Raw genomic sequence first — 27,057 nt, 5'->3', positions numbered from 1 at the left:
AGTGTAATTATTTGTGGAATTTTTCCCGTTCCTAAAAAAATGTGACATTCTCAGCCGAGGCCTTGTTTGATATTTCTCAATTAAATGTTGTTATCGACGCATGTCGGGAAAAAATAGAGTGGATCTCATCTACTATAGCACAAAAATATTCAATCGAAATGTTTGCAATTTCTAAGGTTTTCTATTAGATTTGAAGGATTTGATAAGTCGTTTGCTCGTTTAGAATGACACTGACTGAAAATATTTCTTTTAAAGGCGCAGCTGCCATCACTCTGCTTGAATCCACTCTGGGAAAACGAATAATTTCAGGAGTTTTAGCCGTCAAGTAATACAAATCAAGAACTTTTCACAGTGTTATCTATGCTGAAAACTATGCATGCTACTGGTTGTAATTTATGATGCATTAAAAAAATACAAAATACTATTATTTTTCCGAACCATAAGTTTGCATTTTCATAGATCATCCACTGTTTTCTCAAGAATCAGAAACTAAAGGTTAAATGGTAACTCGTAAGTAATGCTAACATACGGCCACAAACCGGTATCTAGAAACGTTTCGAGCTAACCGAATAGACAATATATATGTTAATGATACGATTACGATTCCGATATCTGAAAAAGATGCTGGGCCTCTCGGTGCAGATGCAATTGTGATACCTGTACCGGTAACAATAGTAAGATTAGTTAAGCTTGATGTAGCATCTGTCGAATAGGACAAAAGAATTTTGTTCAGTTTGAGACTGCTGGTTTGTAGAAAATCTGAACGCATGTCAAAAATATGCTGCCTATTCAATGTTCAATATGGGATTATGTTTGCGCATTTTACTTCTCTCAATAATTTGCAAACAGTTTCCCTTAGCTTTAAACTCAGCTTCTAATTATCGAACACCTTTTCATCTTTCGTACTTTCCGTACTGTCATATTATGCTCTTTTCTAATGAAACAAACATTTCTAAAATCTTTTTGACTGCATACTGTGCAGTGAGAATAAAATGATTTTCAATTTTTTTTTTTTGGAAATTTATTTTAAATATTCAAAGGCATAGTTACCACGATCCTATATAGAGCTGATCTTTTGTAGGTTCAACAGACTTCACAACCGACTCCAATAGAGACCAACGCAAATGATTTGGCATTTGCAAACACTCGAACATAGTTATACAATACAAAAACTTAGACAATGTAAAACGAACCCGCTCAAAAACAATGAAAATTTTACATTTAAATATCCGCAAAAAACAAGTCCGCAAGTCTTGTGAATTATTCTCTGATTTGATAAAAGTTATATATTAGGAAATGATTATTCATTTATATTCAGTAATATATTATCAACCTCAAACTGAGTTTCATAGTTCACTAGAGATCTGCATCTGCATCTTTCGAAATAAGTGATGATTACTCTGAAACGCGATTGAGGTAGAATATCTCATTCAATCTTATTCGAATAGTTTCTAATCTAATTCTAATTTAAATCACAACAATCATTGTCAAAATAGGTATAAAAAGTTCCAATCAACAGAAACCATACAACAATTACAACCATACAACAATTACAACCATACAACAATTGTAATCTGACTTCATTCTCCAAACACTCGGAATGACAATCTGAACAGACCACATATGTTCTTGATCCACAAAATCTTTACAAGGGAGGAATTTTTTGTATGAACTCCTATCTAGAATACTAAACCGCATAACGATATAAGGAACCATATCAAATACAAATCCCGAAAAGTATTTTTATTTGATTTATATAGGGGAGTATAGAGGATTTCGAGCTAAGGAGAATCCTATCTTTTATAATCTGACATCGATCCTCATGAAACTTCTGCCATCGTATTATTTTATTTTCATTTCACTTTTTCATTAGCAGCCAAGTCGATCAGACGTAATTTGTGCTCTCGGTGATGATCAAGTAATTTTGAAAGCTACATTGGTTTTCCAACATGCATAAAACATGTCAATGTGTTTGTGAATATTATTTACACTCTAAATAATTGTTTGCATGAAATTTGGTTCTCTGCCTCCTGAGCGGCTATTTTGTAGAACATAGTTTGTGGGGAACTTCGAACCACTATTTGTTTTTACGCTACCTGATGCTCCTAAATGATTTTTCTTGCTAAATAACAGTAGATTATCAACAAAAGGGTGACGCGGTATACCAAAAGGTCGAATTGCGGACTTTTCAAAAACCTTTCTTTTACAGTTATGAAAAAATATTATTTGACAAATGTCATAAGGCCGACTCTCCCCTATTTGTCGAAGTGGTATTCTAGTAGAGTTGCCATATTATTTAACCGATTTCTCGACTTTTAATCGACGAATTGTGATGAAACCGAAAACAATATCTTTGCTTTGGCTCTGAGAAGCGATACCGCAGAGGAAAATTGTTCAATACTACTGTTATAGTGACGCGAAAACTCGAAGCGAATGCTCCTATTTTCATCTTGCTCTTGAAATCAATCTATCGAACAGAGAGAGCAGGTGGTTTTTAATGGTTTTCGTATATGAGATGGCTAATGGAGCTGAGTTGAACGGGGGTACCGGTACCCTACTTGACAATTTATTATCAAGTAACATAGATCGAGAAGCATGTATACAGAATTAAGAACATGATTTCGAACAGTCTCATAGCAGTAAACTGTTTGAAGCCTGGAGAGTCTGTCAAATGTACTTAAAATCATATTGAAGTCACCATCAGTCGACACGATATAATCATTTTGAAATCGTTTGAAGTTTGAAATAACCGGGATGCTACAGGGAATAATAAGTGTCAGTAGAATCGTAGTACTAGCCATGCAATGATTATGTACGCTATGAATCGGCTACGAAGTCTGTTGAAACAGAAAGGCCAAACTCCACAAAAGAAAAGCAATATCAAGACTTTCCTTTTTACACGGAATAACAAAAACATCTGTACATCTATTGTTTCACTTAATTTTGAGTTGTTTTGAATCTTTTCTTTTGTTCGCTCTCTCCATTGTTGTGAAAACACAAGAAGAAAAAGCATACAGCAGCGAGAATTTCGTTCAATAAGCTAAAATAGAGTAAACCTCATTGAACTCGAAATTAACTCAACCGTTCAGTAAATATAACATACTAGTGAGCAGATAAAATTCACTTTTCATTGCTCTATGGAAACAATTTTGAAACACTTTTCCAAATATTAGGTTATTGAACAGAATTCCGAAATTAGATATAAGGTAATTCAAATTAGCTAGTTTTACGGTTTCGTGTACAGAAAATAATAAATAAAACGTTCAGAGGTATTTTCTCTACGAACCTGATCTAACGAATAGAGTAACGTTTATTAAAAGTGTACATGATATTTGGCATTCTCAACCGGGGCACAACTTGATACAGTAGCTGAACTTCACTTACCCTCTGTAAAATTGTAGATGTCGCATGTGAAACTCTTGTTTACTTTGTAATTCTATTGAAAATCGTGCATTCGTTTCGTGAAGAGCACAGTAATAAAACAAATAACTTTAAAAGAAGAAATTCGTTGTTCCAGTTCGGTTTCACATCTCATCCAAGTCAGTTTGGTTTATAAACCAAAACCGCTCACAGAAGAAACCAAGTACAGTGTTGTGTAGTGAACAATAGAACGATCTCGAAATGAGTGAACCAAATGAACAAAAGCTACCGCCGGTACAAAAGAATACAATTGTTGTTGACTTCAGACAGTGCAAAATTCGACCATCGATACGAGAACTTGAAGGTTTGCTTAAGGAGCAAATGCACCTTGACATTAAACGTGTGCATTTACTTCAATGCAATAAAACCAATAATGTTGTTTATATCCAGTTCTATAAAGAGTTGGATACAATTCAATTCGCTACAGACAATAATAATGTGCACTATGTGGAGCATGAAAATATCAAGTACATAATTTCCAGTATATATGGAAGATAGTGCTATAGAAGTGCGTGTGCATGATCTTCCCTCAAGCGTCATCGATCCTTATATTCGCAATACCGTGTCCCAATACGGAGAGATTCTCTCTATCGAAAATGAAAAGTGGAAAAATTTTTCCCCGGTATTCTAAATGGCGTACGTTTGTTACGCATGCGCTTAAGGAGGCCTATACCTTCTTATGTGACATTCGGTCAGGATACAAGAATACCGTGCAAATCACTTGTTACCTATGACAATCAGATGGCCACATGTCAATATTGCCAAAACAGCAACTAGTAACGAAATCAACAACAATACCACGGCAATGGATGACGAGACGAACCACGAACAAACTGCCCCTCAATCCTCGCAGGAGAAAAATGGAAGCTCCTCTCCCTAGAAAAAGGGTGAAGACGAGATCCAATACAAAAAAAAATTATCTAAAACTCAGCTAAATCGGCTTGTACGCAAATAGGCCTGAATAAAATATCTTTTAAATAGAAAAAATCGTTGTTTTTTAAATGCGCAATATTTTATATTCAACTCATCATTATATTATTCATCAGTGCATTAGCAGATTATGTAGAACCGCTAATCACGGATCAACATAATCCGCTAAGCAGACTTAAAGTTAATGCATTCTGCAAAATGCTTATCTGCATCGAAGTGCAATGTCTTTCCTGACACACCGAAAGAATAATATAAAATTGTGCACTTTGCACAAACTGGTTACCGACGAGGTATCAAAACCACTAAATGATCGAAACTAGTATAAATCTTAGGCTGTTGTCAGAGAGAACGCAAATTGCGAAGCGTTTTGATGCGATACACTTTTACCGCATCGCGTTCACTCTGACAGGTTTACTTTGATCGAATGTAACTAGCTCACACGCACGTTTAGACGCTTCGCACGACGCTTTTACTCTGGCAGCATAGTTAGTAGTTTACCTTAGTCCAACTTGTTGTTAAAGTCTCGTACTATGTAATCAAACTATGTGAGATCCCGATCAACATATCGTATCTAAACTATTTCTCTTTTTGATACTTGTTTGAAAATTTTGATATTTTAACTACTAACGAGACCAGACTTATATTAGCAATGGCTACGGAAACAGCTTTTTTGTTATAAACTTGTTACTGCTTTATGATCGGGATATGACAAGTTGATCGCAAGGACGGCAACCGTTTCTGTAGCTCACGAAAACAAACCCGTGAAACAATGTTCTTATGGATGTGAACACATGTTCATGAACACAAATTCTGCACATACTATTATGGCGGCGAGTACAGGTTTTTGAAAAAAAATGACCTGGCATTCCTTCAATGAAGCACATTGGGAACTGTCAAGGTGTACATAGAAAGAAAGTTTGATTGAAAACCACCACCGATACAACACTAAATTGGATTGCATTGACTTTTCAATGAATAGTATGAAGTGTATCTTCAAATTGACGTTTAGTTTTTCGATTAAATTGTGTTGAAACGTACAAAATTCGAAAGTAAATTTATGTCTAATTGCCTCCTCCAAATATGTGCATGAAAATAGATGTAAATTCATAAAATATTTTTATCTGTGTAGTAACCCTGATTGGACATTCTAGGCGAAAATCTATCTTTTGCGAGAAGCTGTAAACTTACTTCGAAATTAAATACCATATTTTCGGAAACTTATGAGAAATGCAAAGGGTTTGGCAACTAATGAGAAATGTGATCTTTTCCTATCATCATAATCTTCCAGGAAAATGATTAAAAACGTAGTTTCTTCTTTATACATTATCATTTATCAGAGTCCAATACTATTTTCATATAAGAAGTTTTGATTTAAGAAACCCACATTTTAGAAATTTTCACAAACATAAAGCAAAGTTGATTATATGATTGGGTTCCGATTTCAATGGCGCTAATGTGATTTTGTGACTAATTATCTAATAGACCATTTTTTACTAATCATCTAATGCGAGCTACGTAATAAACGTCAATTTGCGATTAACACCAATCAAATCTAAATTATATACCTTGAATAACCGGTACAATAATATATTCATCATTTTCATTACCATTCCTCCACCTAATAGACGGATAACAATTAATCAAACTCTTCTACTAGTATCACGAAATTGAAAATTTAAAGATTGATCATAAAAGAACATGGTGTTATTATATGGTTTGTTTGATTTCTTTAATTTCATTCCATCCATCCGACTGTCAAGAAAGCAATGGTTAAGCAATAGTAGATTGATCTGATGGCCATTCGAGTATACTCTTAAATGTATATCTAATTTACATACTCGACCAATTATCGAGCAATTTAAAAAAAAAGATCTATACGAATAAGCAACTGTGATCCGTATCGCAGAAGGATCTTTAACAGGGTAGCATTATCTCAAGCAATGCGCACCGTTCCCTTCTGCGCTCCAGATAAATGGTGGTGAAATGAATGTAGCTACAAAACGATGTAATTATCCGACAGTTTGATCCGACCAGAGCTCCCTCCCGACAAGATCACCTCGCAACTTTTGCCTCGAATACTAAAACCAATCTCACCTGTTTCATTCCTGCAGCACCCCGGCAATGGAGGACCCAAACCGGATGATGGGGCACGGCCTGGTGCCGCCCAACTATGGTATGCCGACTAACGACGGCCAATCAGTAGACAACGATCCCCGCCGGCAGGACATCGGCGAAATTCTGCAGCAAATCATGAACATCACGGACCAATCGCTGGACGAGGCCCAAGCCCGAAAACACACACTCAACTGCCACAGGATGAAGCCAGTGCTGTTTGCGGTGCTGTGTGAGATCAAAGAAAAAACAGGTTAGTGGATACATCATGTTGGGTCGTCGTGTCGCAGCATAAGATGAAAAAAAAACACACGGGCTATCTTATCTTCTGGTTTGTTTTTGGTATCTTTCGCCCTTTTCATCGCTGTCGGATTTTGAACTCAATCGCAACCTCCAGAATGGGTTATCTTGCTTATTTGCGCTGTTTTACAATACGAGAAGAGCTCTGTTACGAGAGTCAGCTCTCGTCTTCAGGTTCACATCCCCATGAGTTATTGAACTGAATTCATTTCTATTATCTGAATATTTTAAAATCAACATTTGAATAGACTATTTCTGAATCGAAAACACAAAGACAGGTTTTTTTTTTATCAAAATACCAATAAATCGATTAAAATTCTGAAAATTTCGAACAAACGTTACTGTGCACGAAATTTATTATTCAGATTTGCTTTTTGAAAAAAAAAAAGAATCAAACATTAACCCCGGATGGAAATGTCCAAAAAGCGACTGCAGTGTGCTCCAGCTACTCATCGATGGGGTGGCGACGCTTGATCCAGATTTGCATAACAATACTCATTTTCATATATGCATATATCATATCGGCCGGCAGTTTCATTTGCTCTTCCACTTCTGGTCCCTCCTTCTGTTTCTGTTTCGGCCTCCACGCCAGCGTAGGTATATCGACTCCCCCACATTAAAATGTATTCTCATTTTCGTTGTCTCGCTTGCAGCCACAGTTCTGAGGCATTTTTCGATACCCCGTCCGGCTCATCTGAGCCGTGGCAAGGCGTGGGGTTGCTTCGAACGACGACGCCTTTTGCGTTCGTGTTCCGTAGATGTCTTGATGCGAGAACGATTCCGTGCCTCCGAAAGCAACCGAAAAAACGGAATTAGTTTCTTTCGGAGATGTATTCAATTCAGCATGAAACTAATTAGCATAGTTAATTATGTATATCAGCCAGCCGACCAAACCCGGGGAAACAATCGACCTGCCGGCCGATCTCTCGATAGGGGACGGAAGGCGATTCTCGATGGTTAAACTAATGGTTTCTTCTATAAAATAGTGAAGCAACGAAAAGGTTCAGGTGAAAATGATACTTTGAGTCTGGTTTTAACACATACTAAATGAATCAACTTTATTATTATAATGATTATAATGGCTATTAGATAAGTGATTACTACGCTAGGTCTCCGAAAATTAAAAGGCCAACTCACTGCAGAACTGTTTTCCCGAGTTCTGCATAAATTACAACACAGCAAGAAGGACAGTTTTTGCCCATTTGTCACAGAACCGTTACGGACAGTTGTTGTACAAACACTCTGAAACACAAAATTCTTGACAAAATTCCAGTAATCTGAACAAGTTTTGGGAGCCCCTCGTGAAGCGTTTATTCCAGCCGGTGTTCGATATTTCGAACGTCGCGTCATCGCCGGCATGGTTTCAAATCGTGACCCTATCCGTAGCCATAGCCAGTACCCCCTGGGGAGAAGGTTGTTGGTCTGACACAGCGCAGTTGCTAGAGATACCGACGCTCTTGGTTCGATTTCCAACCCCTACACATAGGGATCAGATTCATCTAATTTGGAAGGTCACCGTGTCTGAGCAATCTAAACAAACAAAAAAAAAACAACACGGCTCTTTGCATAATGATAACGAAGTATCTTTGGCGAATTCGGAGAGAGGGGGTGATGATGACACGTGTCCATCTCCATTTTCATTTAGAAATTATTTCAGTAAAGCTTTCCGCACCTGTCAGCTTTTCGTTATTTATGTTCTTTTTTCGAACAACGTTTCTTAAATGAATTTTTAATATAGTAAGTAATTAACTCAAAGCAAAATTCTGGAACATGAGATTGTAACATTAAATTTACTGAACCAGCTCAAAACTAACAGGTCATTGTTTAGAAAATATCGGGATTTCCCAGAAACACGATAACTAATTACTATGCATCTAATTTAGCCAACAAAACATTTGAATTGAAATAAACTCCTCACTTGTATCAGTTCATCGCATATCTAATTTTTCTCTCTCAGTGGGTAGGTTGCTAGTTTATCGTTACCCAAGCAAAAACTAGGCTAACTAAGTGGTATAGAGAGCAATTTCTAAACATTTTAAAGCATGAACTGGGAACTGAGACCGATTAGTTTATGTTAATGGGCTGCTCCATATTGCCAGAGAGATTTGTGTCTAGTTTTTTTCCTCGCCAATTGTTTATTAAAATCAGGTAATCATCTTATCGGCAAAGAGACAGTCTTATCTTTGAGGATTTGGAAGTATAAACAACTGAAAAACCTGTTTGCTTCCACCTAGTGGTGTAATGATAGCCATCTCCGAAAAAAGTTGGTGAACCTATTTTTACAATTTTTTGGACATTTTACCTCATAATGCCAGAACCGGAAGTCGGATTAAGATAATATTCAGGAATTTTGTATGGGACCACAAGACCTTTCATTTGATTCTAAGTGTGTGAAAATCGGTTCATCCATCTCCGAGAAAAGTTAGTACAAATAAACGTTACATACACACATACGCACATACACATACATACATACACATATACACACACAGACATTTTGCGTACTCGACAAACTGAGTCGAATGGTATATGAAACTCGGCCCTCCGGGCCTCGGTTCAAAAGTCAGCTTTCACAGTGATTGCATAACCTTTCTATATGAGAAAGGTAAAAAGTAATTCTTTTTCTCTTATTTCATTTGAATGAACAGAAAGATTTCGCATTTGTGACCATGAATATTTTAAATCGAAAGAAAATTAACTAGTTAATGGAATGTAAGCAAATTAAGGGGCAATTTGCAATCGTAGGAAAACGGCCATTGTTTCAAACACACAAAAGCAGTTTTTTCGCTGTCGTTGAGCGGAATTTTGAAAAATAAACATCAGTTTTCTCTAATTATTGTTCTAAACAAACTTGAAAATTCATCAAGCAGTAGTGGATAAAACTACTACTGTTTTTTCCAACAATGGCTGTTCTCCTGAAATGGTAAGTAAAACCTTGAATCACTCCTTTCTAGTTGATATTTCATTTCGCGGCTTATTGCACCGAAGGTCGTTTTGTCGAATGCCATTTCGCCCTCTTAGAAAAAAACGTTCAACGGTGGTCCTTCATTGGTCCAATACGTTGGATCATTGGTCCAATGAAAGTCCAATCAATCGTTCAACGGGAGGCCAACACGGGACCTTCGTTTGCCGATTCTGAAACAGACCGTTGAACCGAATGCCGTTTTTTTCGTTCAACAAACCCGGCAGACAGAGGTCCATTGTTGAGCCATTTTTAACATGAGGAGTTGGGGCCCCGTTGGACTAGTTTTACTGCAGAATTTCTGAAGTTATTTCCACTTATTTGTTTAAAATAACAATACATACCGGCACAATACTTCTACTTCACGTAGAATAACAACACATTTTCTTTCTATGTAAAGGTAACACCCAATAGCTAAATTAGAATAAAAATTATGTAATGATACAAACAAACTCGAAACAGTTTATGAAATTATCAACAAAATGTCTGAAAATAACAGCTTATTTTATAATTTATAGAAGTTAATCGTTTGGTTCAAATAATATTTCCGAGTAGATTCCATAATTAATGACGAGTTACCTAAGATGATATTTAAGCTATAAGAGAATATGTTTTAATAAATTCAAAACGTTGTGACTATGTTAGAATTAAATTAGGATAAGAATGTTATGTAAAAGTGGTGCTACGGCGAAGAAAAACTTATGTAAACTGCCTTAAGAAATAAACGTATTTATGAAAAAAAAAAAAGGTAACACTTAATTTTCACACTATTTTTGAAAGAGAAAAAACAACAACAAACCGTTCCAGCAAATTGAATGAATATTTCGTGCAATATGTCGTTCAACAAGCGCTCAAAGACCAACAAAATTGAACGGCCTGCTGAGAGGGCAGCGAAAACTGTTACGCCGAGCCATTTTTCCGAAACGGTTATTTTGCTAAATATATCGTACAGAGCATACTAAATTTTTAAACATGATAAAACGACAGTAAATTTAATGTAATAATCCAATGTTTTAGAGCCCGACGTTTCGTTTAATGATTTTGTTCTTTATCAAGAAAAATACAGAAATATTTGCCGCCTGAAAACCGTTCGTCTGCAATTTCCATCTTTGAAAATGTCTGTAGGTGAAACACAGTGAGAAAATCGGTGTATGTATGAACCAAACGTTCGGTACAGCACAAAACCGATAACGATGCGGCGAAATCGCATTAGTCATTTTTTTATTTGAGCAAAATGTTCTTGGTACGAACACCAAAGCAAATGCTTTATAGTTAATAAAGTCATCTATCTTTACTGAAAATTCTACTATTCCGAAAAAAACATGCAGCATTGGTTTTATCCGTTATTCAAAATAACCAATATTTCTGATGCACGAATTTGGCGCAAAGAAACAGGCGAGTACTTCAGCAATTTACATTTTTCTTCATTTGAAATCATTTCCAATGCGATAATGTATAAATCAGCAAAATTTCCTTTCCTAAAAAATTGCATTCGGCGAAATGGCATTAGGTGAAATGACCCTTTCAACGAAATATCCCTGTTCCGTTTCACTCGCTCATCACCAAAGATTCTATATACAGTACTAAGCTGTGCTAAGTTCGTGATTACCTTAAGGGAGAACAAATGAACGCAGCATAGTTAGAGAAGAAGTTTTTCTAGGCTCCAACGTTTCTGTTTGATTTTTTTTAATTTTTTTTTAATTTTTGGTGGTTGTTCAAAGTGAAAATTACGATTTTTCACGACAAAATCCGCCATTTTCTAGCTGTTAAACCTCCCCAAAGTAACGAACAAAGAAAAGGAAAACGTTGGGGTCTAGTTTTTTATATGTAGAAAGTGTGTGCAAAATTTGAAAAAAAAAATTGGTGCAGTAGTTTTTGAATGACGATGGACACGGACTTTCAAAACCTGCTTTCGAGAAAAACGCGTTTAAAGTTTTTTGTCTATAAAATCAATGGAAACAATTTATTACTCCAGGGAGCCCGTAGGGTCTAACATTTTCAGAAAATCATATTTTTCCTTTTATAATTTATTATAATGAAACATTTCAAGAATGTTTTGTTAAGTTTTGAAGTCAATCGAAGTAGAAATCTTGGGCCTGTGCTCCGAGCTCTTGCTTCTTCGTCGAATGAGATAGCCATAGATAAAGGTCCATAACTTTCAGAGTTTCGTTCCAATAGGCTTGATAATTTCACAGAAAATTCAAGAAATGTTTTACTATAAGAAAATATAAAGAAAATAATAAATGATTTTTCAAGAGTGTTAGACCCTACCCGCCCCTTAATCTGAGAAGATTCACAATGAACCAACAAAACAATGCTTGTGAGACGCAAATCCAGCTACGAGCGAAGGCAGTCCTGCTGAGGTAGGGAAGAAATATTAGTCCCATACTCTTTGCTAGGCAGTTGACCATCTCCCGATTTTTTTTAACTTTCAGTTAAAATTTAACAGACGAGCAGTTATTTTGTCGCTATCAATAATAACCCTGCTCGGGAGCACGGCTGAAAAAACCAACCCATACACAACCTGACAGAAATGAGCCTGTTTCATATGTATTCCACTGAATTCAGCACGGCGCGAGTGTACCTAAACAATACGGCTACAATGGATCACGAAACAAAAAGATTACAAGAGGAACCAGTACTTCATTACGTTATATACGGTCACTGCCCGATCAACAGAGCATAACAGGATTCTTTCAAAATTATATGTGATCTTAATATTTATATCTCATTATGTTATAAATATGATTCCAAATCAGAAGCAAGTCATATTGCATATTGAAAATAGCTACTTTAGTTTAACGGATCCCGGATATACTTAGTTCTTGCTGTACTTTATACTATGTTGATCTGATGATTTTTTACGTAGTTCTAAATAAAAAACTTTGTTAATATTACATTGAAAAATTTTCACAAACTAAAGTAATATCGAATTACTTTCACAATTTTTGGATCAAAAATCAGTAAAATCAAAATGAGTTGGTTAGGTCGTCAATTAATAAGATCTACGAATTGCAGATATCGAATTTTGCCCGTTGTCATCTATATCATTGCATGAACATTTTTACATTCATGAATCAGATAAAAACAATTTATTGCACCATAGTACCTTCGATTTTAAATGTTCAATCTATCCATATTTGATAAATTTATGATAGTCGCATTTCTTAGTATTTTGATTACTTCCAATTCGGAACCATCTTGGTTGATCATCAATCATAAAAACTTGCTATTCAAATCGATGTTATATACACTTATGATTTTTCATTGACTTTTAAACGAATTTTTATTCTAATCTAAATTTACGAAAATCGATTCAGCCATCTCCGAGAAAATTAAGTGCACATTTTAATCAAATATACCCGCCAATCGACATACATACACGTACAGACAATTCACTACTTCAATTAAACGAGCGAACTGATTCGAATTGAAAGTCGGCCCTCTTGGTACAAAGAAAAAACAACTGAAAAACTATCATTCATTAGTTAATATCCTCAGATTCTATAAGATAGTTTTGTTTCACTGAATTCAATAATTTCCGTTCATTTACAAATATTCTTCAGTACCAAAAAAAAGCTTGCTCACAGTTCTAAAATAGCCCTTTTGTCATTATTATGCCGACTGGAAGAAAACGACGAAAGAAGTGGATAGATTATTTTTGTAGCAATATGGATTTACACAGTTATTATATGATGCCAATATATCCTCCCAACCTCAGTTGGTTCTCATGCCCGATGCAATCGTAGCCTATGTTGGCAACTCAAAACTTCCCGGTTCGAAACCAGTCGATTAACTGTTCATGTTTTTTTTATCGCAAATCAAATCGCCTAAATGTATGCAATTTCATCTTACTTCTCGATATCTATTTTTAGATTTGCACGATAAAGCCTTTCATCCCAAAAAATGGGTAATAACAGCTGAAAAGTCGTACAAAATTTGTAACAAATTTAGATATAATATTGATATTTACATATCAAGGTTTGTAACAATTTTGTTATCACCTAAGTTAAATTGAGTTATAATTTTTGTTATTTTAACTATTAACGAGGCCAAGATTGCGACTAATTTAGATAGAAAAAAACGAAACGACCCCAGACACAATTTTGTTATCCCTTGTTGATCGGGTGTGTATGCGTCCAGCAATATAAAGGGTGATTTTTTAAGAGCTTGAGAACTTTTTTAAACAATAAAACGCATAAAATTTGCAAAATCTCATTGGTTCTTTATTTTAAACGTTAGATTGGTACATGACATTTACTTTTTGAAGATAATTTCATTTAAATGTTGACCGCGGCTGTGTCTTAGGTGGTCCATTCGGAAAATCCGCTTTTTTATCGACAAATTTTGTTCAGCGATGAGGCTCATTTCTGGTTGAATGGCTACGTAAATAAGCAAAATTGCCGCATTTGGAGTGAAGAGCAACCAGAAGCCGTTCAAGAACTGCCCATGCATCCCGAAAAATGCACTGTTTGGTGTGGTTTGTACGCTGGTGGAATCATTGGACCGTATTTTTTCAAAGATGCTGTTGGACGCAACGTTACAGTGAATGGCGATCGCTATCGCTCGATGCTAACAAACTTTTTGTTGCCAAAAATGGAAGAACTGAACTTGGTTGACATGTGGTTTCAACAAGATGGCGCTACATGCCACACAGCTCGCGATTCTATGGCCATTTTGAGGGAAAACTTCGGAGAACAATTCATCTCAAGAAATGGACCGGTAAGTTGGCCACCAAGATCATGCGATTTGACGCCTTTAGACTATTTTTTGTGGGGCTACGTCAAGTCTAAAGTCTACAGAAATAAGCCAGTAACTATTCCAGCTTTGGAAGACAACATTTCCGAAGAAATTCGGGCTATTCCGGCCGAAATGCTCGAAAAAGTTGCCCAAAATTGGACTTTCCGAATGGACCACCTAAGACGCAGCCGCGGTCAACATTTAAATGAAATTATCTTCAAAAAGTAAATGTCATGTACCAATCTAACGTTTAAAATAAAGAACCGATGAGATTTTGCAAATTTTATGCGTTTTATTGTTTAAAAAAGTTCTCAAGCTCTTAAAAAATCACCCTTTATTTAAAAGGAGCGTAATTTTCATATTGGGACTCACGCAAGAACTCCTGAATGAAATCAAAATATTGCGAATTTTTCTAACAGCGCTGCATAGCAACAAACTTATCAATATCACACTTCATAAATCTCCAAACATGCGTATTTTATAATCTTTCTATCTTTTAATTCATTCTCTTTGGTCTAAAAAGATAATTCTTAATAATAATTGATAGAGTTAGAAATGAAGTGTTTTTTTAAATGTGGTGTGTGACTAAAGAGAGCCTAACGTATTTAGTCGTATCAATGAAAACGCAAGGAATTAGTTACTAGTCATTTGTAAGAGTATTTGTTATCATTGGATGATCTTCTAACGACTCGGATAAAGATAAAGGAACCATAGATTTAAGAATACCTTACTTCACGTTCATTGAAATGTGATGAACTACTTTTAAACCTTCTATTGATGAAAAGAGACAAATTATACTCATACTAAACCACAGTAATTTACCATAATTATTTTATAAATGTCAAGAAATGCTAGAAAAATTTATTTTAGTTTTTTAAATATAAAAATTTAAACCGCAGATTGTCGAAAAACAGATACGTTATTTTCAAATGTTATTCTATTTACGACGCCATTGTGGAACCCGAGAACCAAAACTTTTACTTATATTCTCGATGTATGTGAGCTTGTCCACGGGTTGGAAAAAACAATTTCAAAAAAATTCTTGGGCTAAAGTTTGCACGTGTTCCTATGTGGCTTCCACCATAAGTTATTTTTCAAAGTTTACTTTATGCGTACATTAATAAATATGCACAGAAAAAATGATGAAATTTACACGACATGTAATTCAATGATACTTTGAAATAGACATCAATTGAAACAAAAATTTGATATTTCTCACGTAAAAAGACTAAGGTGTATCTCACCTGCACTTGGAAACGTATTACCATATCTGGGCCGAAGAGAATCAATCTCAGGTTTTTCGTTCAGATCTATTCAGACTGAAGAGTGGGTGTTTCTCCGCATGATGAGCTCCCTTATTGCAGCAATTCTTGTGAGCTCGATTAGCAGATAAATAGTGCCTAACAAGGATTTGTTTGTGATGTCATGTTATTAGTAGAGTCGCTAATTTCTTTTGCGATTACTCGACTTTCAATCTACGAATCGTGTTAAAAGCGAATACAATATCTTTGCTGTGGCTCTAAGAAGCAAAAGCACAGAAAAATTAGATTGATAATTGTTCAATACTGCTGTTGTATTGGCGTGAAAACTCGAAAAGCGAATGCACCCATTCTCTTTCAACGGAAAAAAAATCTCTCAGCACTGCGACATGTCTTCCCAAATGTAGTTCACATTGATCTGTGCGAGTGAAAGTTGCATCTTGTTCACGTTTAAACATAATATAGACTGAGTATTGTATTTAAAAAGCTATAACCTTTATATATGCAAAAATCGGAAAATAATTCAAAAGAAAGCAATTTCCCTAACATACGATGCTCTGACTCATAGAAAGATATGTTTGTAATGACCAGGAAAAGGAACGAATTGTCTCCGGTGGCACATTTCCTTTGAGTATTCGGAGATTTGCGGAATGTAACTCTACTGACATTAACCGCTATTCGTTATTCGCTATATTGTTTTGCGGTCTTCGGTGGTTTTCTTTTCGTAGAGTTTCCTACAAAATAATACATTCACTGATTTTTCGGGTTTTTTGTTTGATCCCAGTCGTTTTTTGTTGTAATGAGTCGATTTCCCCATACTAAATCCCATACCGTCTTTAAACATCGGGCGCGAAAATATAATTTCACCGGTCGAGCTAAAATTTTGCATAGTTCTTATGGAAAATAAAGGGAGCACGAAAAGGTGGGTGGAAGGAGAAAATAAACTTTTTCATCTTTTTTCCATTCAACCCGACTGGGCATCTTACTGATTGCATTGCGAGAACGGCAAAAGTACTACCTACAGCATATGAAAACAAAAGGTAAATACCTGCGCCATACTGCCCGCTACACTCTTACCCGGACGACTATATAATAAAATGTGTTTTATGGTCAATGTGAAGTTTTAAACGTTTCTGTAACGGCTCGATCGCACAGCCACGGATCGTCATCGGATTCTGCATCATTTGAATCAACCGTGCCAACCTGAAAAAATGTATTATCCCGTACTATCGGGCCATCGTCTCCCCGATATCGTACTATATAACATCGGGCAATCGTCATGCTGCTTTTTTATATCGTCTTCATTCGTTTGCTTTAGCAAGACACAATGTAAACGTCAATCTTGTTCGAAACATAATAGTAGGCTTCGAGCACGATTCGTTCGATGTTCGAATTTGATGGGTAGCTGCATGTCGTCCTTTGATATAATTGAAATATCGAAATATCTATTAATTGCATGGTCATATTTAATGAACTTCTACACATTCAGCGGAGAACTTTTTCATATTCTAAACACGTATACTGTTCATCTCTCATACTAAAATCATTGGTTAGAGTGAGACCTGAGATCCCTTTTACGTTCGCCTCGAGGGTTTACGACGCTATAGCAGTAGTATTGAACATTTGTCGAACTATTTTTTGTGTGGTATTGTTTCTCAGGGCCTCCATACACATTCAGTGTATGTACCCATTAGAATCGTCCGAAATTTGGAGACGAATTTCATTACGATTTCTCATTGAATTGTGCAACAACCGATTGTGACCTAAGACAGGACCTGACTTCTTATTCCTGTTGCCCCCCGTTACATCCCTCGCGACCACTGTTGCCAGTAGTTATTCGTACTGAAATGCTTCTCTCCTTATGACATGCGGTTATTTATCATTTAAACCCATTTAGACAAATTTTATATCGGTCAAAAATATTACGCTGAATGAATTTTGTTTTGAAGAAATCATTTAATTGAAAATGTATACAAACATTTTTCAAAAGCACTTAGTTTGGGGAAGTTAATTTTTGCCTCTTTGTTAACTAAACCACAGCTTAAAAAACACTAACAAAGAGACGTATGCAAATATCTGGTGCTACCAACATAATCCATATCCTCGTCCATATCACACTTCGTGATCTCAAGCTTTCACTTTGAATCATCCAGTGATTGTTAAATTTAGGGGAGAGTGTTCGGTTGCCGGCACCCTTTTCTTTTAAGCTTATAACTTCTGACTAAGTGCGCATTATGCGGACATATATACATCAATGGAAAACCAAAGTCCGTAGCTAATAACTGAATAAGAAACTAAATTGATTTAATCGATTGAAAAAACTTTATTACCAATTTAGTAAAGTGATAAATTTTGGCCATTTCAAAAAAGGTGTTTGGTTACCGGCACCCCAAGAAATTTCGCTAAAAATGCAAAAATATAAGTAAAGACTGCAATTATTCCAAGATAAAACGGAATTTATTCTTTCGGAGGCGTTTTGGACAAAAGTCTTCACTGTCTGATGGTGACTTCGCCTTGGCTCTCTTGGCCAATGATTTGGATGGTGGCGCCTTTGGTGTTGATTTGGCCGGTCTTCCACCGGCTTCGCGGGATTGAATACGTTGCTGCAGTCGAATTTATTGGCTTCTTGTCCACTAAGCAACGTTTAATGGCATTAATCAGTGCATTGAAGTTCATTTCCTTGACTTGGACGATTTGTTTGAAGTCGCCATGGCTAACAGAATCAGAGAACCAAAGTTTTTACTTATATGACCGATGCATTAAAGCCGTCAAGTTGTCCACGTATTGCATATCACCCGAGATGTCAGGTAATACAATAAGTATAGCTAACAAAAACGAAAAGATCGCGCCAATTTTCAAATGTCTATAATTTCTGACGAATGTCTGCAAACAATCGAAGTTTCAAAAGTTTGTAAAAAGTCTTTAGACGAAAAAAGGTTTACATGTTAACTAAGAAATTTCATGATTTACAAACAAATTTGCATCTCTGCACATCATTGACAATTTATCGCGATTTGTCGAAGAAAATGGGGTGCTGGTAACCGAAATCGGCAGACATTTTGAAAATGACGAAAAACAACTTTGGTTGCGAAAATTTTGGAAGCATCCGGTATTAAATCACGAAATAGATCGATTTTACTTCATACATATTCAATCCATTCACCTTTTCGATTGATGCTTTTCAATTCATGATACTATAAAAAAAAGTCATAAAAAACTTTTGTGTTGATTTTAACGCAATTAAAATTTGTTTTGAGCACAGCAAAAAGTACAAGCGTACAAGAACGTGCTGCTATTACACACACATGACATTTGTTGAAATGACGCTATAAGCTTTCTGTCAAAAGTTACGGTGGGGTGCCGGCAACCGAACATCTTCCCCTGCTCATATACTTTACACATTGACAGGAATTAAAAACAAATTGAGCTCAAATCCAATCGGAATTAATTATTTTAAAAAGATGATGCATCAGAAAAACAAAATATTTATTGCCAATGTTATGAATTTTTAGACTTTAGCGCTACAAATTTTGATAGGAACTTTTTGCTCACACACTAATATTAGTACAAATGACATATGCCGTGCACAACAGGGATGCCAGGTTAAATTTTTAAGCAGGTTTTAAAAAGTAACATTTGATAATAAGTACAATCCTTAAATATCTGCGGCGGTAATCAGAAATCTGTAAATTCAGGTACAAATCTGCATAAGTGGCATCACTAGTTTTCATATACTGGACTTATTTGTATGTGTATACTGCGGGAAACGGACTGTGCAAATATTTTTTTCTGCAGGAGTCTAAATGCGCAATAATATCAAACTACATTATTAATGACAACACTTTTTATACTACCCTGCAGTAATATTAATTTCAACAACTTACACTGAAAATAATTTGCACGGATTAGCATCATGTGCAAAGCATTTGAACTATCACTACATGTAGAACACATGAAATTCACGAAAGTATACACTTAACTCATAAAATGAGTGAACAAATTGTTATATTTATCTGAAATAAACATCAAAATGATAAGATATATCGTTAGCTCTAGATTCTGCAAGAAATTCATATGAATGTCATATTGATTTCCATATTGATTTCAATTGAAACACGGTTAATCGAATCACATACATTTGTGCTGTACTCATTTCAACTAGAAAATGAAGTGTAGTTCGATTCAATAGCAAAACACATCACATCCAGAGGAAAAACACATCAAAGCTAAGTGAAAAATAATCTAATCTTGCATCATCCTACATGGAATTTTGAAACAAACCACTTTGGTTATGTATTGAAATTAAAAAGCATATTCAATTGAAGTGCTATTTACATATGAATCGATCGTGCAGATTTTTATCAGTGTATGTCATTTTCAACCAAGCTGGTCCACAACTGGCTCGGAAAGTGGATTAATAGTTGTCAGGTCCTGTCCTAGATTGTGACTAGAAATCGTTTGCTGCACTTGAATCAGAATCCATCTAGGAATTGTAATGGATTTCGTCACATATTTCGGACGATTCAAATGGGTTGAATTTCGTTGATTGGAAGTCGAGTAAAGCTTGCTTCATTTAAAATTGGAACAAAATTTTGCTCATATTGTGGCGCTCCTGGTGGACGGATTTGGAAGTTTTTGGCGCCCACGTGTCGGGAATTTTGTCAGCTTCACGTATGATTTTTGACATTCCGCAAATCGACTGTACTTTGTAAACAATCAACATGGAAGCCGAAAGAAGGGAAAAAAATGTGCACAATTATTTGGAAAATCCATTGTGGTGTGCATGGTCAAAATTCGTGCTCGGAAACTATATGACCAGGTGCTGACCAAGTTCGACGGGTGTCTTCTGATGGACGATGAAACCTATGTCAAGGCTGACTTCGGGCAAATCCCAGGTCAAAAATTTGACTTGGCAACGGTCCGGGGGGATGTTCCAACCAAATTTAAATTTGTTTTTTTCCGACAAATTTGCAAGAAAATTTATGATTTGGCAGGGCAATTGCAGCTGTGGCAAAAAAAACGAAAGTTTTCGTTACAAATATGACAATGACATCGGAACTATACCAAAAAGAGTGTCTCCAAAGACGAATTTTGCCGTTCATTCGATCCCACGGCCATCCCGTAATGTTTTGGCCAGATTTGGCAAGCTGTCGTTACAGCAAAGTCGTTCAAGAATGGTATGCAGAGAAATGGGTCCAGTTTGTTCCGAAAAACCTTAACCCACTCAACTGCCCCCAGTTGCGCCCTATTGAGAAATACTGGGCAATCATGAAGAGGAGACTCAAGGCAAGGGGAAAGGTTGTCAAAGACATCAATCAGATGACGACCTGGTGGAATAAGATAGCTAAAACGATGGACGAAGAAGGTGTGCGCCGCCTAATGAGCCGTGTTACAGGAAAAATTCGAGAAATCCTTCGAAACCGTGACGAATAATTTTATCCGTATGAGATCTTGAATTCAATAATAAGTAACTGGAATACAGGCAATTGTCTTTGTTCCAATTCTATCTGAAGCAAGCTTTAACCCAGAAAATAACATGGTGACTCTACTAATGAAATGGCTGTTGGCACCATAGCTCCATTTAAATAAAACAAACTGCTCTAAGTATGTGAAGGGCGATCTTTTGAAATTTTGTTTTGAAAAAAAAAATCGTTCAAATTCAATAACTGATCAGAAAAATCCGAAGCTGGAACATAACTCAAGAAACAAAGGTTATTCGTTCTTCAAAGTGCGGAGCTCTCTTAGTGCATGGATGAAAAGTTTTACAGGTTCGTAATAACGGATAAAATTGTTCATATACCCTAAATGAACAGCTATAGAAAGGTTTGATAATGATCAAAATTTTATGTTCACTCCCTAGTTCGGTGATTATTATCTTAATAGGTTCAGGTGAAAAGAAGACCCATCCTTCAGCTGACTCCACGAAGAAAAACGTTTGCTCTTTTCATTGTAGCTGATCAGGCAATGTGTCATATACACAAAATCCTTGAGTTGACGCATTAGAAACATCCAGCTTTAAGAGTAGTTTTTATTTTTCGGTTCACCAAAGAAATCAAGAACAGAAGAAAAAGAACGTACCAAGCGACCGGACAACCGACCGTCCAGCCGAGAAAGTTATTAGGATGATATTGAAATCCCTCCCGAAATTCCCTTTCTCTATCCCTGTTCGCTTTCGGACGGCTATAGTAATTTACTCCACACATTTTGTGTTTCATTTCTGATCTTCTTGCTGACTTAGATGTTATAGGATTATGGTCTTCTTAAGGTTGCTTCTTATTCTTTTTTCCTGGGAATGGAATCAACGCAGTCAGTAGACACAATAAGACAGCAGGGGTCTTTTAAATATACATCACATTTCTAAGCTTCCCACGGTTCAAAAAAGAAGACAACGGACTGGAACCTTTTCTCTTGCCTTGAACCGGCCTATGAAATTAGAAAAGGGTGGTCACGCATTTAGTTCTGCTGTTTCAAAAACCTGTAAATACAAACCGTAAATATGACAAAAGTCGAATTTACAAATTATTTAAATTCCCAGCCCGCAGTAACTGTTGCCATGAAGCGACGAAATACTAACACACATTTCCAGCGAAACACATTACATTGGGGATTGTTAGGTTCGGTACGACTGCCAGGACTGCAAAACAACAAAACGATTTTAGCAACAATCCTATTGAGCAAGCAAGCGAGAGAGAGAGAGACACACACCGAACAGAACAAACCCGTCGGCAATGCTCGCTATGCCAAAGCGAATATTTATCGATTGTTTTCCTCTCCATTAAATTCTTCACTCACAACCCTTGTCGTTACCCCCAAAGCCTGCACACGACCACGCCAAGATAACCACCGAGCTAATGCTGGAAATGTATAAAGTACGGATTCAAAATACTGCCATTTTCCATTTCGTATTTCATCCGTTTTCACCATCAGCCGCCAATCTGTGGGTAAAATAGCATGAAGGAACGCACAAGACCGGCTGCTAAATGAATTTCTGTTTTCAAGGATCATAGCATAATTGACTGAACCACGTAGCAAAGTTTCAGTATTTCATTTCCGACTTTTTGGCATGGCAGACTTTTGCCATCCGACAGTGAGTAGATCGAAAACCATGCATGAGCACCGGGGAAAATGAGACGCCAACTCGGAGCCCACAATTTTCCATCTTTCTATTGCTCTCATATCGCTCAACCGTAATCCGTTCCCACCGCTCCCCTATTATACATCTGATAACACGCTGTGTTCCATATATAATACATCTAGGAAAGATTGCTGGAAAACGAAACACTGGGCGGCCGAAGGAAGGTTCAAAGAACGGGGTTCGCTAATTTAATCATATTAGGGGAGGCGAGAAAAACAAGAGGTTGCAATTTATAAGCAGATACATATTTCACAAGTTTTCCCTAAATCTTTCCCGCACCTTGTCGAGTCCGGATACAGCACGGAATGGATGTTGTTGATCCGGCTCGGATATTGGGGCCCAACATTTCGGTGATCCTGTGGGCGGAAGGGATAGAGAAAGATAGAGAGAGAGAGAGAAAGAACACCTTGGTTAGAGCCATTTGCCAGGCACGCATGGGGTGAGGCGAATGTGAGCTATCGACGTGTTCACGATATTTTCCGAAGGAAAACACATTGAGATATGGTAGAGTTGATGCTGTGTGTAATTGTGCTTCGCTGCGCCACCCATCGAGGGATGGATTCAGCAGTGTTTGATAATACCGTTTCACTTGTTCGACAGGACACGAAATTACATTTAGGGCTAGAACAACATTTGGTTCGCATAATAAAATGACAAAATGGTTGAGTTATTAAGTTTACAATTAGAGTCCGCTACCTGAACAACGAGGGTGGAAAATTCCAAAGCTCTGCATTGAATTACTTTAATTTCTGAATCGTGGTTTTATGTTAATTTGAATAATCGGCATAATACAAGATATACTTTTTTTCACGAAAACAAGAACACATTTATTTATGAGTCGTTTGCTTATTCATAAATAGCTCTATGTGTGGCAATAATCTGGTTCGTCTGCAGTTAGAATAAATTCTCTTTCACCCACTCCCTCTCATTTCTACCACTAGCCAAGGCATTATACCATTCACGAATAGATGGGGAACTAGTGCGTACTATAGAAGATCACCGTTTGATGAACCATTTCACAGTCCTAAATCCTCTCTATCGATTGTGTAAACACAACCCGCCCAAAATAGACTGTAAGATTAATGATCTCTTCCAGAATACTCACATTTATAATGAAGCACTTGAATGAATTAATTTCTGTCGCTAGCTAGAATTGTACTACTTTGCAGACAAGTTTTTCATTACTATTATATTATGGCTATAAAAATGATGTACGTGATTCTCACGGTACTGTTATTACTGGGAAACAGCTGGTGTCTGAAAAGAACCTGTTCGTTTTAATTATGTCGGTGATATAGAACAAGACCTAGAATTATCTTTGAATGCGTATCGAGGGCCACATATTGCCGAAGAACTGATTCACAATATTTCCCTAACATCTCTGCATAGGACGTCCGAATGAAACGATGAAATGATTATGCAATAAAATCACTACTTCATGTCTGTAGCAATTTTGCTAATGATATTTTGTCTCGGTGTTTGCTAAACTTGGTATTTAGCAAATCATTCAACACTCAACGTTGGGTTGATCCAAACTGCTGTAATTTGATGAGCTTTACACGGGGCACCTGCTCCCACCGACAGTGAGCTTAACAAAAGAAGTGATGCGAAGCAAAGCAGTCAGAGGAATCGAGACTGGAAATGACCGTACTTGTGCAAGATGTAAACAAAATGTGACATTTCTGTTTGTAATTAAAACTTAAGACGTGGTGGCATGGATACATTACTAGTATCTTTTCATGCAATGCATCTTATTTGTCTCAGAAAATTCGCAACAGTTTTTGCCTAAAGTTTGCTCACCGTTTGTTCGGGCGGCAGTCGGCTCTAATGGTGAATTTAAAAACTCAACCGTTTTGCCAATTTATTATACACAGAATGAAATTATGGTGACATTACAGGTGACATAATTCTATAAACGATGCAATTCATAACTACTTAACTATTCAAATGCCACAATTTTCCACTCGTACAGAATTTTACGGGCTTTGAATGTAATTGGCACTCGGCTACCAAGTACGTCTACGTATGGATTAATATGTATCAATTAATCATCAAGCAGTAATGGGCTTCTGTGGTTCAATCGATCAACTGACGTGCTTTGTGATCTAATGGTTCTTAGTTCAAGTCGCGCTGTTGCTATCGATCTTTTGTTTTTTATTTCATTTGATTTTAATCCGTATAATTTTCAAATCACACAATTTTATATGTTCTTGAATATAAGTTTGTGTGAAACACGACACTCCATTTATGTGCATCTTATAAGATATAAAAACACAAGAATTTTTCGAACTGTGAACAGTTGAAATATCGTTCAAGTTCCAAACGTTACTACGTTCATGTCGAACAAGTGAAACAGCATTATCAAACACTATCGAATTTGCTTATTTTCTTTTAACTCTACGAAATTTCTTCTTTTCTTTTCGTATAGACGGACCGTCTGAGTCGTACTTAAAACTGTCGTAATCGTACTTAATACGTGAAGGTGACGTTATGCGTGAATGTCTGCAGAAAAATACATTTAAAGATTGTCCCAGAAAGTATGAACGCACTTTGATTTCGCTGTAAATAATTCACAAGTGTTAGATATTCAAATTTTATTCGATATACTTATAATATAAGACTACAACAACAGAATATCATTCTCAACATTTGCTACTTAGCCATTGTAGACTAGCTGGAGCACCTTCTTGCGAACGTTCCTCATTAAATTCCGTACAGACTTCTTGGCGACAAGTTTTGACACTTTTTTCCAATCTTTTTCGAACTGTTGAAGGATTTCGGCTGCCGAGACAATTCCTTGAAATATTACCGCAGCTACAAATTGCTTGCCAGACCATAGCTTTCTTACCAAATTTTTCGACTTCAATCGATGTCTCGGACTGGTTTAATACTTGCCCTTCTCGCACCGTATGATATTGTGGTCCCGGCCAGGATTTGTCATCGAGTTTCACGTAGGTTTCGTCGTCCATGATTATGCAGTTCAAATTTCCAGCAAGAATCGTATTGTACAGCTTTCGAACCCTCGGCCTGATCGTTGCTTCTTGTTTCGGACTACGTTTTGGTTGTTTCTGCTTCTTATAGCTTCAAAGATTCGAACGTTCTTTAGCACGAAGAACATTTGACTTCGAAGTGCCCACTTTTTTGGCCACATCCCGAACTGAAACCTCCTTCTTTTGCTCGAACGCCTTCAGTATACGTTTATCCAACTGAGAGTTAACAGGACCTTTATTCGACCCGTTTTCGGTTTATCCTCAAAGGTGTTATCCTCACCGAACTTCCTGATTGCATTTCGCACGGCTTTTTCACTTACTTCTCCCATTTTTGCTATCTCTCTCAGTGACAGTCCGCGTTCTGTGCACAATTTGTACACAATTTTCGACGTTGTTCTGCTGAAAGTCTACGCATTTCGAAACAAACTAATGAAAACGAATAAACAAGTGCACAAGTGGTTAGATAAGAGTGTAAACAACAGGACGCAGCCATAAAAATTGACAGATTCTGAACCTTTGCGAAATGGCAGCGGTTTTTGGTTGCGTCCATACTTTCTGTGACAGTCTTTATTTGCAATCTCTTCAATTTTGACTTGCAGGCTCTACCCCAAACAACAATGAGGTAACTCAAACGAGGATGAATATGAGCGAAATAGAACAGAATAAGTGTCGAAAATGATTTACACGTTTTAAAATTCCACACAATAATGAGTTTTTCTTTTCGATTTCCTTTACATGATATTCCCAAGACAACGTAGAATCCCGATGGACACCCAAATTTTTAAAAACTTCCACTCTTTCTATAACATTTCCTTCAATAATTAAGTTGGGAAGAGTGGGAAGAACTTTCCTAGGTGATCAGAACATAACATATTTAGTTTTTTTTGTGGGTTCAAAGAGTGCAGATTTTTAGAAAAGTATTCTTTTAAAATCAGCAAGTCGTTATTCATGTTTGTTATAATAGAATTTGTATTGGCATTCGAATAAAACAAGGCCGTATCATCCGCAAACAACCTTGGAATTCCAGAGAGATTAATCTTTCATATATCGTTAACATATAGCAAGAACAGTAAGGGCGCCGATATTACTTCCCTATGGTACGCCAATGCTTACTAGTTTTGAAGAACTTGTTTCTCCATCGACTAAAACATATTGCAATCTGTTTTCTGAACAGCTTCGGATTATGTTATTAGCAATCCCTCTAATCCC

General features: G+C 36.5%; 1 protein-coding gene across 3 annotated transcripts in view; it reads left to right on the top strand.

Annotated features, from left to right (window-relative positions):
• The window catches only part of LOC131439380 (homeobox protein extradenticle), a 104,356-nt gene that overhangs the window by 23,461 nt on the left and 53,838 nt on the right, over positions 1–27,057 (top strand). For all 3 annotated transcript variants that reach the window (XM_058610305.1, XM_058610304.1, XM_058610306.1), the window contains exon 2: positions 6,462–6,715. In XM_058610305.1, coding sequence (XP_058466288.1) covers positions 6,472–6,715 — 244 coding nt within the window. In that variant the 5' untranslated portion in view covers positions 6,462–6,471. The remainder of the gene's footprint in view (positions 1–6,461; positions 6,716–27,057) is intronic.

Source organism: Malaya genurostris, chromosome 3 (genome assembly GCF_030247185.1).
Source record: "Malaya genurostris strain Urasoe2022 chromosome 3, Malgen_1.1, whole genome shotgun sequence".
NCBI lineage: Eukaryota > Metazoa > Arthropoda > Insecta > Diptera > Culicidae > Malaya > Malaya genurostris.
Note: the sequence above shows the minus strand (reverse complement) of the source record. Positions and strands in the feature narration are given on the sequence as shown.